We start from the raw sequence: 16,486 nt of genomic DNA on the forward strand, positions 1-16,486 counted from the left end.
AAGTTACATCATGGCCTGCCTGCTCCTGCTGATACTTGGGTCCAGCTGGGATGTGGGATCCCACAAGTTCTGCGTTGCCATATTTACAGCCTTGTCTTTGGCATCCAGGTAAATGCCAGGCTGTGCTGGCTCACATTGTTGTCTACGTGAAGCCCATTTTTATTCCAACAGTTTTCTTCCCTTTCTACTGCTAGCTGCCAGTGAGGTAGAGGTGCCTCTGTTGATAAAGAACAGATACAGAAGTTCACATCCAAACCTGAATAACCATTTTTAACTTGAAACACTTTTCCTAGGAGTTGATGCGCCAGAATCCTTCCCTTATTTGGTGCCTTGCTTAAATCTGAAGCTCACATGAGGTTGTCACAGCTCCCTGTTATGCCTGTTATTTGCTTTTTGGTGCCCACAGCAGAGTGGTTTGTGAAACCTTTTTTGTGACCACATCTTTCTTAAACTGAAGCTTCGTTCTCTGGGTTCTTAGATTAGTTCTTACTCCTCCCTTTCCTGAGAGATTCAGGGGTTTTCCTGTATTGTGGTAGGTGGGTAGGCAGGAGGGTATGTTTTCAGATATTTTTTTCTGGAATGTGCACAGTCCCTTGATGATCGTGTGTGAAAACGCACATATATTCTTTGACTCTTAAAGAACTGTTTCCTCATTAATCAGGCAGATTGTGGATTTATTTAGAAAATTGTTAGGGTTTTAATTTTATTAGCTTTATTACTGCTGTTTTACTGATACAGAGAATGAGCTTTTATTCACTTTCCTCACTTTTCTCTTTTCTCCCTTCTGGCTGGCGTTATCCTAGGGTGCAGTTAAGTCCTTCCACCAACTTACATGATATGATCTGGATTGGAAGTATTTACTTCCCTTAATCTGCAAGACTTCTCAGTTGGCTTGGCCTAGTGGACTCTCAGTGAATGATAGCTGGAACCATTGGTGGTTTTTCGCTTGGGGTTGCTTTAGCTTTTGAACTTTGTAAACATCCTCAGTGTCATTCCTGGTTTTGCCAAAAAGATTGCCTTTTTTAAAGGTGAAAGATAAGAGCTCAAACTCTGGAACCAGACTTGGGCCAGTCACTTAACCTCTCTGTTTTCTCATCTGTAACATAGAAAGAATAGTAGTACTTACCTCACAGGATTGTTCTAAGGTTAAATGGGTTGATAGTCATAAGGTGCTTAGAAATGTGCCTTACATAGAGGAGGTGCTGGATAAGTTTTGACTGTTATTAAGGTGGGTGAGTATGACACACTTGTTTCATTCAGCTGGGAAAACTTGGGCTCTTAAAGTCTGAATTCTGTCTCAGTAGCTTAGGGGACTTTTAACTCCTAAAGCACACAGCCAGCTCTGTAAATTCAACCTGTGTTTAGTTGGGGGCTGCCCCTAAGCTTCTGAAAGCTGCGATCCAATAGTTAAAATCAGATATTAGGCCACACTCCCACATTGTGTGGACTATATAGCTGGACAGACGAAGTCCAGTCCTTTGCTCGCATCGACTGAGCCTTATTTGTGCTTCAGAATGTCTTTTGCTCCCACCATATGGCAAGCCAGAAATTGTAAAAATATGAGTATTGTAATCTTTGAAGCCAATTCTTGCACATCCATTCATCTCTCCATCCAGCTCTCCACCACTGTTGATAATTCCTGGGTCCTAGGATATAGAAACGAATCATTCACTAAAGGACATTTGTCTAGAGCTGTGCGTCTGTATGGTAGCAACTAGCTAGTGGCTATTTAATTAAAATAAAATAAAAAATTCAGTTCCTCAGTCACACTAGCCCCCTTTCCAATATTCATTACCTACCTGTGGCTAATGGCTGCTGTGTTGGTTAGTGAAGATAAGGAACATTTCCATCATCATGGAAAAGTTCTGTGGACAGAGCTGTATGTATATATACAGACATGTATGTATATAATTAAGATGTACTGTGATACCTGGTATCACAGAGGTATATGAAAGAGTCTCTGAGCCTGGAGGATAAAGTATCAGTCTTGGCCTGGAGGTAGAGGGTTGGGAAGAGGGGTTTAAACAGGGAGAAGTAGGGCTTTATTAGGTATAGAAAGGAGTGCATGAGGAGGCATTAGGCTGAGGTTGGGCATAGCAGCAGGAGGAACACGGTGAATTTAGGGCACCACAAGTAATTGTTTGTTGCTGAAGGTTAGGCTCTATCAGCAAGAGTGGAGGCTGGGGGGACAGCCAAAGACCAGACTAGAAAAGCTATTTGTTTGCCAGATATTTATAGGTTGCCTTCTATGAGCCTGCTGGTTGTGGTGAGCAAAATACACAAAGTCCTTGCTATCATGGTTGTGTGTGTATGTAAAAATTGATGATAAGTGCTATAAAAATGAGATAAATTAGAGCAATGGTTCTCATCTGGGGAGCTTTTAAAAATCCTGATGCCCAGGTCTCCCCCTCATGCCAATTAAATCAGACTGTCTGGAGATAGAAGCCAGGCATCTGTCTTTCTAAAGGATTTGTAGAAAATTCCAGTATGCCATAAAGATTGGGAACCACTGGGCTAGAGAGTAAATACACAGGCCCCTGAGTGGGAGTGTGCTTGGCACATCCAAGCCACAGAAGGCCTCAGGAGTGAAGAATGATTATTACATAGGCCTCTTATAGGCCATTGTAAGGACTTTGGCTTTTACTCTGACATCGGCTGTGGTTGCTTCTCACCCAGTCTCTTGGGCTGGAGTGAAGCAGATGGAACTGCTGTTACTCAGGATCAGAATGTTTAAATTCTGATAGAACTCTGTTTTCCTTTGAATAGTTTTGGGTTTTGCCAGATTACCCGCCTCAAAGGGAGATATTTAAATTCTCATAAATAGTAATGAGTATCTTATTTCCCCCCAGCATTAATATTAGTACTGCACTGCTTTTCTTGTGAGTTTTTTCTGTGTATTACCTGGATAATCAATTTTATCACTATCAAATCTATATATTTTAATAGGTTCTTCAACAGTCTCTTATTGAATATGTATTAAGTACCAAGCACCATGCTAGACCATTTAAAAATATTATTAAAAGGAAATAACAATATCCAGATTATCTCTGAAAATGAAATCAGTGTTTCACTTAGTTTAAGACTTTGACGTGGTTCTAAAGACTTCTACTCAGTACTGGGCCACTGCTGGTCTCTGTAAATTGAGTTACTCAGAACTTGAACCACTAGGGGTTAGGGACAGGGGTCTTGATTGTCTCAGTGTGGAATCATCATTTTCTTTTGTCTCCCCTTTCTTCTCTGTCTCTATTGGTATTGGATGATTACAGCAGCTTCTTGACTTGTCTCCTGGCCTCCAAACACTTGACCCCATCGAACTACTCCCCCCTAAAAAAAAATCCCCAAATTTCTAAACAGTAGTCAGAATGTCCTTTTAAAAATGGAAGTTTTCTCATGTCACTTCCCTGCTCAAAACCCTTCAGTGGCTTTGGTTAAGATCAAACTCTTTAACAAGGACTTCGACAACTTAGCTCACCCTATTTTTCCAGTCTCCCTCCTGCAGAATCACTCACCTGGCCAGGCCAGTCTACCACATACCACCCTTGGGACCATCACGCATGCTGTCCCCTTTGCTTATGTCACATAGGCATGACTCTTTACCCCTTCCAAAACCCACTGATTAATTTACTGAAACTTCAGCTTTCAGTTCAAAGGTCTCTTCCTCTGAGATCTCTGATGCCCCTGCTGTGGAATATATAGCACCCTGTACTTTCCCAATCATGGTACCTTACAATTGTGTCACCCACAGAGCAGGGGTTATCTCTGCCTTGTTCTCAGGTCATGTGCAGTGTCACATACCTAGAAGATGGCAAGTAAATTTTTGTCAAGTGAATAAATTAATGGATGGACACAGTATGAGAAGGAGCTCACCATCCTCAGCACTCTTTTGACCCCTTCATGTAAAAGATGGTTTGAGCTTGTGTATGTGCCTTTGGAAAACTATTTTCTGGTTGCCTACCTGATCACCAAATGGGAGCTTCAGCCATTTCCTTTTCTTATTGTGCCGTGCAAGGGTGTCCCAGCTCCTTTATTTTTTGGGTGGATGGGCATGAGAGTTCCCAGGCTCTGAGAGAGATGAGTCAGAAAGAAGAGTCATTCAGAAAGTAACCCAGTCAGAGCAACAGTGTTGTCCTTTGGCTGAACTTTCTCTGTTTCTGTACATACCTTGAGATGCTAAGCTGGTGGCACTTCTGAGCTGTAGAATGTCAGACCAAACAACATAGGGATTCATTAACCTTAATTTGGCACTTTCCTTTGATTAGGGATGTTGGAAAATGTCCTGGGGCCCTCTAGCCTAAGTGAGATCTTTATTGGGCTTGGATGTGCTGTGTTTCCATCCAGTCACTTACTTAGCCCCATAGTGGCTTTGAAGGTAGAAACCTGGAGAGCCCCATTTATATTTGTCTGTAGCCTTTGGGGTGTTTGAGTTCAAAAGCTTTGAGAGCAGCAGTCTTTTGTCATTTGATGGGTTTTGTGTGTGTGTGTGTGTGTGTGCTGTCATAGAGTAGGATGGTGTTTGCTCAGAATCTGGCAAGAAAGGTTAGATTTAGTTATAATTGTAATTTGTGGGCTTTTAGAATTAGGAGGAATGCTGTGGACTGGTGATTCCCCTGAGGTGGTAGAAGGGAGGGTAGGTATCAGAACATCCTGGGAGGTGGGGCTTCTTTTAAACAGCCCATGAGAATCGTTGGTGTTTCCAGTATGTGTGTGGTAGCCCTCAAGTGATGTGCAGGTAGAGACATTTTTTGAGACCCCAGTGTTATTGGTGAGTTCAGTGATCAGCAGACTTTTTCTGTAAAGGGCCAGATAGTAAATAAGTGTGGCTATATTTCAGTAGAACTTTATTTGTGGGCACTGACATTTAAATTTCATATGATTTTCATGTGTCATGAAACGTTCTTCTGATTTTTTTTCAACCATTAAAAAATATAAAAAAACATTCTTATCCTAGCTCATGGGCCATACTAAAAACCAGGTGGCAGGCTAGATTTGACCCTTGGGCCATAATTTGCTGACCCATGAACTAGCCGACTGGTCCCCAGATCTGGTTGTCTTTCCAAATTACTTGGAAACCTTTTGAAAAATGCTGATTTGCTGTCCCCTTCATCCCCCTCCCCATGTCAGGATTCTGATTCTGTAGGACTGGGGAATTAGCATTTTCTACAAAAGCTCTTCTTATGATGAGCACAAACTCAGGGTTATGGAATCACTGATACTGATCTCATGCAACCTTCTCATTTTATAGTTGAAGAAACAGACTTAGAAAGTTGATGTGACTTGTCGATAGTTATATAGCAAATAAATGGCATAATCAAAATTTGAACCTAGATCAGTGGTCTTTGTTCATACTGTTCTGCACTACTCCCTCCCCTAGTAAACAGATGAGCAATAAATACAGAATAATCACAAATTCATAGTTCTTTCTTTTTTTTAGACCTAGTGCCAGTTTCCCTCCTGAGAGCCAGCTGGGTACTCTAAGCTCAACTGTCCCTCTGCTTGCTGGCTGGGTTTTCCAGAGCTGACTGCTGATTTGACATTTAGCCCAATTTCCCTGCAGTCTGCTGGCTTTAAGTAGGAGAGATAATGAAGTAATAGCAAGTAAATTGCTTTAATGCAAGACTTTGTTGAGGCAGCACTAAGCTGCATCGTGAGAGTGAGAGCTGTTGTTTCAAGGGTGCATTGGTTTTAAGTGGCACGTTTTATACTTGAATTCACATGGCTCAGATCCAGCCGTCTAAGTAGGACTTCTCTACATGGAACTTGGGCTTAATTAGAGCTAATTGAGCTGTCATCCTGCCCAGAACAGTTCAGAGGTGAAGAAACTGAAGGTGAGGAGTAATCACCATACCCACTCCACTCAGCCTCAGTGAGGCTCTTTAGTCCCAGTGAAGGATTTGAGGATTGTGTGATTTGCTCTCTCCCTACAAGGCATTTGAGTCTTGCTGCCTGACTTGCCTATGCTACTTTCTTTATCCATATTCTGGAAAGAGGAATACTGAAAGTTCCAGCGAACAGTTTTTATCCCCACTAAATGTCACGACACTACTGACTTACTGATAGTTTTCCACTTACTGATAGGTTTGTGTGCCCTACTTCCTCACTTTCTCCATCATCTCCTTAGATCTCCCTGCCGCAGACTTTCCCTGGCTGAGGGGTAGTGGCAGTAAGGGAAACACAATGCCTCCTGGCACCTTCAGAGCCTGTAGGCCTTGTCTTAGGTTTTGGAGCGTAAATGGGGAGTTGGCAAGTTGGTATGTTATTTGTTTATTTTTTTGTACTTGGACTAGAGATTCTTTGGCTTTGGGGACTGTGTCTTGTTGGTTTGCTTTTGATTGCAGCTGGAAGGGGAGCACAGGGATGAAGGTGGGCAACTTTACCTCTGTGCTCACATTCTTCTCCACCTTGTGAGCTCAGTGCTTTAGGGGGATGGGAAATGGGCTTTGATGGCAGGCTCAACAATTTACTAACAGGTACATTGAAATTTGGTGTTCACTTACGTAGTCTCATATCTAAGAGGATACAGCCACCCTCCCTTTTCTTAATTGAAGTGTAGTTAATTTACAATGTTGTGTTAGTTTTGGGTGTACAGCAAAGTATTTCAGGTATACATCTCTGTCTCTCTCCCCCCCCCCTATATATATATAATTTCTCAGATTCTTTTCCATTATAGGTTATTACAGGGTATTTAATATAGTTCCCTGTGCTATACAGTAGGTCCTTGTTGTTTGTCTATTTTATATATAGTAGTGTGTGTATGTTAACCCCAAACTCCCAGTTTTAGCCCTCCCTCCCACTTCTTTACCCTTTGGTAACCATAGTTTGTTTTCTATGTCTGTGAGTCTATTTCTTGTTTGTAAATAAATTTATTTGTGTCATTTTTTTTAGATTTCACATATAAGAGATATTGTATGATATCTGTCTTTCTCTGTCTGACTTATTTCACTTAATATGATAATTTCTAGATTCATCCATGTTGCTGCAAATGGCATTATTTCATTCTTTTTTATGGCTGAGTAATATTCCATTGTATGTATATGTGTGTGTATACACATACCACATCTTTTTTATCCATTCATCTGTTGATGGACATTTAGGTTGCTTCCGTGTCTTGGCTGTTGTAAATAGTTAGAGCCCCCTTTTAAAACAACAAAGTTTTTGTTTTTGTTTTTAGTACTTGGTATATAAAAGTAGAGACATTCCAGATGAATAAAATAGAGGATGATCATTTATGCTCACCAAAACACTTTAAAGATGTGTGTTGGAATTTCTCTTAATGCTGAGTGCTCCTACTATCCTTAAAATGATTCCCTTTTCAGAAATTTGGTTTTCCACACAACTTTTTGGAAGCAGGAACAACTAGTAGGAATTAAAATCGGGCGTATTTCAGAATCCTCTCCTCTGATGTTGTCTTGCTGCCTCTGAGCAGCTTTCTCCTTCCTTGCTCCACAGCTCACAGAGAACTTAGGCTGTTCTGGGTGATAATAACCAGGGCTTGAATAAGACATTTATTCCTCAAAGTGCTTTAATTTGTATTATTTCATTTTATCCTTTCAGCTCTGAGTTAGGTAACATTAGTGTTGGAAATTCCATTTCACAGTTGAGGAACAACTCAAACCATTTTACTCATAATTCCACAGTTAATGGTAGGACAGACTTTATTGTGAGTGCCCAGAGACCTACCCATCCAACTATTGCCCTTAGTGTCTCTTTGGGTCACTGCTTTTAGAAGGTACAAAAGGCTCAGGAGTCCATGATGAGTTGGTTTTGGACTTGAACCAAAGAGTTAATAATTCTCACGTTGCCTCTCAGGGCTGCACCCAGGAAGCACTTTAAGTTTCTGGTGAACAGTATGTGCCAGGAAGATTTGGAGGCAGATACTCTCTCCATTCAAGGAGTAACAATGCTTTCTCTACCTGAGTTATGAGCATCTGAGTGTATTGTTAAGAATCAAAAAGTTCCAAACATGGAAGCAAATCCATGGTGATGTGCTGGAGAGGGAGGAACCTTCAGACTAACACCTTCCTTACTGTGAACATGGTATCAGCTGTTTTCCAAAAGTTCTGCCTCAGCATTTGCTGACTTCATATTATTGTATGCAATGTTGCTTAGTCCCATTTTGATCAACGTGTAACAAACCTAGTTCCTCAGTATATGCCTTTACCTCTCTCTAGAATGAATCTGCACTTCAGCTTCTTTCTTACTCGAAATGTTGTTGGTGACAAATAAAGAGAAACTATGTTTAGGGTAACAGGTACTTTCAGACTAAAAATAAAGCAGTGGTTCTCATTAACCAAGGTCAGAGAGAATGTGTGTATAGTTTGAAAAGTTCCCTAAGACTCCCTTTACTATCACTAGTTGAAAAATAATGTATTGAAATCCACGTTCTACTAGATGCTGCTAAATACGGTAACAGCAGTATGAATTCAGGTGACTAAGTAGATAGGCTTCATCTACTATCCTAAGAGAAAGATCTTTGGGAAAGATAGCTATAACCACAATTAAAAAGACAAAACCTCTTGGTGCGCTCATTTTAGTCCAGGAGGCATTGTGGGTTACATAGTATGAGTTTCCTACTTAATGGGTAAGGAAAACTTAAAAGTAAAACTGAACTGCTTTTTTAGTTGCCCTTATTAACCCTTATCGACCCTTCATGAATAAGCTCATCTGCTCTCTTACTAAGATAGATGGCAGTTTAAGGGGAGGAGAACTGTTTTAGAATCAGAAGACCTGGCTTCAGGTTCTAACTCTTCCGTTTACTGGTTTAAGTTGCTTAAATTTCTGAGCTACCTTGTGGCTTCCGGGAAGGGGTGGTGATTAGCTTGAGTGAGATGGGTTAGTATCTTTTGTTTCTACCAAGGTACTCTATATGTATAAATGTAACCAACTTTAAAGGACTCCTAGTTATGGATGAGTTAACCAGTTTATGATAGACAGTTCGAAAAAGGGACAATAGAGTTAAAACAAGAATAGAGAGAGAATGTATATTTTTACTTTTTCATTCTGAAATAATTTCATACCCATAGAAAATTTGTAAGAATAATACAAAGAACTCCCTTATATCCTTCACCTGGATTCTCCAGTTGTTCACATTTTAACAGTGGCTTTTGCATTCATTGGAAGAGGATATTCAGCTGACATTTGGGTATTTACAGCATGCCAGGCATGTGCTTTTACTTGCTTTACCTCATGTACCAATCCCTTAATTGATAGTTACTGTTATCTCCATTGTGTAGAAAGAAAAACAGGGAGGTTAGATCAGTTACCTGAGATCCCACAGCAGGTCAGTGGCCGAGGTTTGAAGAGTAAGTCCTTGTTTTTCACCACCTTCCTCCACAAGTAGATCTAATGCTTCGCATTCTAGCCCAAGGCCTTGCTGCTAACAGCGGTGGAACCATCGGCCATTTGTTTTGCAAGATTTCCTTATCTTTCCCTTCCGATCCTGGAACCCAGTGTCTCTGGCCCTGACTTACCTCACTGTAGAGACAGATTACCTTCCATGAAGTATTCTGAGCTTTTTAACTACAGAGATGAATGTTTAATGCTAGTATTGCTGATTAAATGTAATTTGTTTAAGCAAAAATAAAGACTGAAGCTTGTATGCAGAGTTTGCAGTTGAATGTCATTGATGAAGTGAGAATGCCCTCCCTTCCCCAAACCCAGCTTCCATAGGAAATTGGTGGAACTGTCACAATTTGATTGATGGTCTGTTTTGCAAGGGTGTAAACCAGAAGAGTTTTTCCCTCTTGGGCAAAGCATCCATGGGTGCTGGACTGTTCTTTGCCCTAACCACCCCCTGGAGAACAACCCCCTCTTCTTCCTGTCTGATTCCAGGGGTATTGCTTCCAGGAGACCAGGGAAGATGACAGGGTTTAAGTCTTTAGATTATTTCCACTTTTCTTTGGAGTCTTTTTCCCCACCTTGTTTTCTTCAGAGGAATATCTCTTCTGAGTTTTGATAGAAGTAGATTTTCTAGAACCTTGAACTGAGAGTGCAAATTTGTGGTAGCTTATGGATGTGAGCAAGATGTGGCTGGCAAATGTGTGTTTTTGGCTTGACTAATGTTTAATTTTTTTTCATTAGTAGCCAACATTTAAAAGCCAGGTGATTTCACATAAAAACCCAGCTTTTGGCTTTTCTTTAAAAGAGAAAAAAAGGAAATATTTGAACCTTAATTTTAAAAGCTGGAAAAGTACAATTTGATGAGCTGGTTACTGGTGGGTTACCTTACCCTGGGTTACTGAAGAAGAGTTCTGCTTTTTGGGTAGGTAGAGGAAAACAGCTCATAAATAAGGTTGGAACTTATCCAAGATCATTATCACCCTTGGATAATAATGTCATTTCCATCATTATGGGGCCAGAGTGGCCCCTAGATGGTAGAGAGCGGCAGTATCTTCCTTTTTTCCCGGCGTAGTTGAGATTCAGGGCTTCACTCCCTGCACACAGGCAGCACTGCCAGCAGAGGGTGCTGTCCGCTCACCGAGCTTGCTGTCATTTTGTCTCAGCTGAGCAGCAGCTGTTGGGCATGGGCCCTGGGTCTGTGTGAGAGTTTGGGCATGTTCACTTGGTTCCCATCCCTAGTGCCCACCCCTTAGACCCTGGCCAGGTTATTGTGTCACTAGGGACTCTGTTCAGTAACAGGAAACTGGGGAAAGTTTAATTGTTTTCTCCTCTCTCTTTTTCCCATGCAGCTGAACAAAAGGTTCATCCTCAGTTTTCTCCATGCCCATGGGAAGCTGTTTACCCGGATTGGGTAAGTGTGCAGGATGTTTATTTTATTTTCCTACATTACAAGTCATTTTGGAATTTAATATTGTTAGCAACTAGACTGTGTTTGTAACTGAGGGCACAGGGTGTGAATTCTTACGGGCCTCCACCTTCTCTCCTCTTCCCTTCTTTCACTCTCCTACTGAGCTCGTGAAGTTTGGGAAACATTCCTCTCTAACCCTCTGGCTCCTCTTTCTCTACCTTTACTAAACCCCCCTTTTAACCACAATCTTTTCCCAATCCCTCCCCCTACTCCTCCACCCCTAATCCCTCTGGGTTTCTCTTTCCTCTGCCTTCCGGCTCAGCCCCTAGTGAGCTCCTCAAGGAAGTCATGCTTAGTCCCTGGGTGCAGCTGCCAGGGGTCCTCCTTGGGGGAAAACTGTCCACTAATTTTCCCTTAAAGAGAAGAGCAGCATTTTCTTTCTTTCAACATTTTCTCTTTCTTCCTCCTGTGCTCAGTTTTCTGCACCATATTGCTGATCTCAGTAAATGCTAAGACTTTTCTATGGTTTCACCATCCACCCTGGATTTCCATATAAATCTCTGGGAAGGTGGTATGTGTGAGGCCCTGTTACTTGACCCATTAAATCTCGGAAAAGAGATCAAGTTTTGAGTATTCCTTTGGTGGATCAGAGTTTCTCCCCACTGTGTAAAGCTGGTGCTCCGATACTGAATGCCTCATCAGTCCAGGAGAGGAACGGGTGGCAGTGCCCTCAGGTCTTCTGTGCATTTTAACATTTTCTAAGTTGGAGGTTTTATTGTGAGCTCCTCTTTGAGGTGATTTGTTTTGGGTTATAGATCCGTCAGTTGTCAGTGTTTCCCTTTCACTTTCTGTCATAACCTTGTAAGTTTATCTGTGATGCTCTAGAAGTTTTCCTGAGTGGGAGAAGCTGAAAGGCTTTGTCCTGCTTGACGAAACACTGTTCATGGAGGGTCAACTAGAAAGTGTGCCTATTATATACTCATTTGTCATCAACCTGGGCAGGAGTGACAGGGATGGCCATAGTTTTGCTTTTGAGATGACTCGGGAAACTTGGAATAGTGCCAGTAAATGCATCTCCATTAGCAGAAGTAAGTGTAAAGTAATTCACACTGGGTGCATCAGTAGCACCCCCTTTCACCCCACCCTCACCCCAGCCCCATGTTAGCTCTACTCTGGCAGGAGGTTTTGCTTAACGCTGCTGTATCCGTGGTGTCTGGCATGTAATAGGTGCTCAGTAAATATTTGTAGGAATGACTGAATCATTACAAGAAATGGATAGATTGTGAAAGACTGGAGAGGAGGATCTAGTATCCTAGTTGGTCACAGTAGACCCAGTCCAGTCACTAGCGAGTAATGTAAAACTGCAGTTACAGGGTTGGTAAGATGATACCAATATCATTTCATAAAATAGCACATCGTAGCAGAAGTACTGTTATGCTGCACTTTAAAAATAGGTGCTGTGGTTCCTTATCTCTTTATTTTTTTTAATTCTCATTTTTAAAATCTTTCTTTCCCTTACTACTTTTCTAGCCACTATTTTCTCTCCTTTTTTCCTTTTCCTGTGTTTGTTCTTTAAATTTTTATGTGTTGTGTTTGCTCTAAGCCAGGACTTCTCAACCTCTGTACTATTGATATTTTGAGCCTTATAATTCTCTGTTGTAGGAGACTGTTTTGTGTAGGATGTTTAACAGCATCCCAGGCTTCTACCCACTACATGCCAGTAGCATTCCTTCCCCTCACCCCCAGTTATGACAGTTAAAAATGTCTCCAGACATGGCCAAATGTTCCCAGGGCCAAAATGCTCCTGGTTGAGAACCGCTGCCCTGGGTCTTTCTTAGTTTTGTTAAGAGACTTTTGGGACTAAAAAGGTTGTAAATCTCTGTCCAGAATATAGGAATATTTACAATATATTTTTTTATCAGGTTAAGCATTAGTTAGAACCTTATATTTTCCTCCCTTTTAAAATTCTCATGTTTGGATACATATATTTTTGGAGGAAGTTTGAGAAAGAACCACAATAATGATTAAAAAGCTATGAAATTATTTCTGAGAGGAAAAAATTAATCTTAAAAAAGTTAAAGTAAAAAAGGTTTGTTTAGAGACAGTTGTTGGGGTACCCTAACTGTGTTTAAATATGAAAGGGTCATAACCAGATAGTTTTGATTTCTGTGGGACGACAGCAAGAGAAAAATAGGCTTATGTTGCAGCTGGAGAGGTTTGGGTTAGGTGTAAGAAAATTTTGCACAGGGAAGATGTTCAGGAATTTTCTTCTCTGGAAGCCTTTAAAAAACGAATGGATTATTTCATTTGTCAGAGGTGGTTTGCTGTGGTCCAGGTTGTTTTTCAAGATCTCTTCCATTCCTGCATATAACATATTCTGTTGGCAAAAAGATAAGGCGAGTCTAGTTCCACCTTCATAAACAGTGAGTGGTAGTAGTGTTCACATGAGGAAAGTGTATGTAAATTCTAGGCACTCCAGCCCCTCCGTGAGTATTCCTCTTGTGCTCTCCAGGAGGTGCAAAGAGAATTGAGCCCCATATTTATTCTGGAAAGCAGAAACAGCAATAACTTTCCTATTGGAGAAAAAAAAAAGCATAGAAGTCTCTAAGACTAGAAAAGCAATGAGTCCAAGCCACACACAACAACGTGGACTGCTGCCTAATTACCAAGAAGATGTGAAGTGTGGGAGGCGCTGAAAACGAATTAAGAGTGAGGAGACTGTAATGGGGAGCAGCTGAAGACACATGCACTGTCCCGCCTGCCTGCTGAGCAGAGCCCAGGCGTGGCTGTCCCGGGCCTCGCCTTCTCTGTGCCCCGCGTTCCTGAGCGCATCAGTGTATGCTGCAGTGCCTACTGTGTGCAACATGGGAGGAGTCTCCTTCCTCTCAGCAGCCAGCAGAGAGGTTCTGAGCGTTAAAAGGAATCAAGTGCCAGAAAGAGTTTGCTTTTCTCTGCCGACTCGTTATAAGACCTCGAGAGGGAACAAGTCAAAGCCTTTGTGGGCTCCGGTTTCCTTATCAGTAGTTTAAGTAGATGATCTCCAAGGTCTGCTCCAGTCCTTATGTTCTGTAGCACTGTGATTTTTTTCTCTCATTGCTACCCTATCACACAGCATAGTTTTTTTTTTTGTTTTTTTTTTTTTGCTACTGGTTCGCTCCTTTCTTGTTGAGTTTTTAAAAAAGAAGAAGAAAAGTTTTTAGGGAGCCTTATTCTTTTCTGCAGAGAATGTTGTCTGGCCCAGCCATGTTCCCCAGCATCTGAGAGGTTGGGTCCTGCCCCATTAGTCACTGTCTGAGTCACTCCCGGGTTCAGGTCCCAGTGTTGTCTGAAAGATTGGTTTCTTGAAACTGCCATTCAAATGAGACAAGGTGTCTCTAGAGATCACTTCAGAAAGCAGTCACTTAAGCCAGCGAAACGCATATCCTGAAAATGATCGTGTCTTCTTCAGTTTTAAAGGATAGGGACAGAATCCTCTCAGGCCCAGGAAGGGAAATCGGTCAGGGATGCCGTGTGGCTCCCGACAGACACTGGCTTTCCCCGGGAGAGGAAGATCAGACCTGCGCTCGGAGTCCACAGTGAGAAGTCGGGAAGCCGGCAGCCTGTAGACTTTTGATTTGTGACAAATAGAATAATTTTGCTTCCCATTGTAGCCTAGGTTAAAGTTACCACTGTAGTTTTTACTTGCTTCCTAGTCATGCTGTTTGCATAGCTTCAAGATCTCTTGGAATTCAAAGACTCGTATGTTTGTTTTGAACTTTGAATTGTTAAAAATATAATGTTTGTGTCTTGATTTATTTTTAAAATTGTTAGTGTATTATATACAAAAGTCAGAAGTATTCATTGTAGGGGAAATCTTTTTACTGTTTACAATGCTCATTGTAAAATATTAAGAAAACCCAGCAAAAAGAAGAGATAAAAAATTACCCTTATTCTTACTATCTAGAGATAACCATCCACCACTAACACTTGGTGTATATTTTCATCTTTTTTCCTATACACCACTCACACACATCCTCTTGTTTATTTTTTTACAACTACATATAGAAAGAGATCACATTAAATCACTACTTAAAACTGTCTTCATTTAGTATATGTTGAACGTTCCCTCACATGATTAAAAAAAATCTAATACAGCTTTTAAAAAATAGAATTCAGTGGTATGGATGTGCCGTCTTAATCATCTGCTGCTGTTGGGCAGTTTAGACTGCTTCCAATTTTCTCCTGTTACAAATTGTCATCTTTTTATGCTTTTTCTCTTCTGCTGCTACTGCTGCTGCTGCTTCTTGGCTAAAAGTTTTATAATTATTACATAAGTAATATATGAAATCTCCTGGTAAAAGTATAGCATTCTTTTCTAAAGTTTCTTTCAACTCTCTCCCAACCCCTGTGTCCTCCAAAGAGATAACACTGGGCATCAGGTTATGTGTTCTTCCAGACCTTTTTTACTACATTTACGTACTAACATATGTAGCCACAAAAACTGTCATTTTATTTTATGGGGTTTTCCTTAACAAATTGCATACTGTCATTATCTCAGTTTCAGTATAATTTTCATTCTGTAATACGGAGTAGAACAAAGAGAAAGAAGTAAAACTACTTACAGGTAATTTGAGTCCAAAATCAGACAGCATTTTAGTTACAAAATTGGGCACCAGAAACCCCGTTATTGCGCTCTGAGGAAGAACCTTTTATCTGTGCGTGCTTTAGTTGCTTAACGAAGCTGATTTTGTCTGAGAACTCTATCTTCCCTCATTTCTCAGAATTGAAGTTACTCTAATTTATATCCTTATGCATTTGATTTTTTTTCCCTTTTGTTTTAATCATTTTGAACTAGTTGAAAGGCGAAGGGGATATTTTTTTTTAAACTCTCAAAAAAAAAGATGTGGACATTTGGCCTGGTGCTCATTTGAGACTTCAGTCTGACCTAGGGAGTGTTAATGGATCTGTTTCAATTCCCATTCCAGGGAAGAGGCTTCCTCAGACACAGCCTCGAAGCAAGACTGTCCCACGTGACACTTCTGTCATGTCGTTCAGTGCTGGCTCTCTACCGCCTTTCAACACGGAGACACATGGCTCTGAAACTTGCCCAGTGTGGCTGATTTTCAAGCAGAGTGAACTCTGCTATTCTCGTAATGAGAAGTACTAGTCCCTCTCCCCACCTCCGACCAGAAAGAGTGCTGCACAGTGTCAAGATTTAAAATGAAACTTTTGTTTTAGCCCATGGGGAAAAATGGATCCAATCCAGCCCCAGACATATCACTCTCTGCCATTCCAAACCAACCAAGAGCTTTAATGGTTCTAAAACTTTTTAGAGGAAAAAAAAAAAACACCAACCTGTGTTTTTGGTTATTTTGTTGTTGATGGTGTTGGGTGGGGAATGGCACTTGAAGTGGCATGTTGAGGGGAAGAAAGCAAATGCCTGGCATGTTGCGTGCCAATGAAAATGAGAACAGCTTGGCAGAGAAGGGCACTGGACTCTAAACTGTAATTGACCTGTAACTGTGGCATGACTTCTGAGTACCAGAAGGTCAGTTGTAGGAGTTGCCATCCAAGGGCAAGGAATGAAGATCACCACGATGCCAGAAAGCTCTGACGTTTTCTAACCTGGGGAGGGTACTACTCAGTGGGTTAAGGGCCAAGGTTCAGGTGAAAAGTAAAAGCACTTTTCACTAGGACTTGAAACGGTTTTGTATCTTTTGAAAAGGATTCCCTTCCCTGTGGCTTTCCAGAAGCTATTTATTA

At 41.1% G+C, this 16,486-nt stretch overlaps 1 protein-coding gene across 4 annotated transcripts in view; it reads left to right on the forward strand.

Moving 5' to 3' along the window:
- Positions 1 to 16,486, forward strand: part of SMG6 (SMG6 nonsense mediated mRNA decay factor) — a 190,987-nt gene that overhangs the window by 31,490 nt on the left and 143,011 nt on the right. For all 4 annotated transcript variants that reach the window (XM_006214454.4, XM_015248021.3, XM_072939028.1 and 1 more), the window contains exon 9: positions 10,686 to 10,747. In XM_006214454.4, the coding sequence (XP_006214516.1) occupies positions 10,686 to 10,747 (62 nt within the window). The remainder of the gene's footprint in view (positions 1 to 10,685; positions 10,748 to 16,486) is intronic.

Source organism: Vicugna pacos, chromosome 16 (assembly GCF_048564905.1).
Source record: "Vicugna pacos chromosome 16, VicPac4, whole genome shotgun sequence".
NCBI classification, from domain to species: domain Eukaryota; kingdom Metazoa; phylum Chordata; class Mammalia; order Artiodactyla; family Camelidae; genus Vicugna; species Vicugna pacos.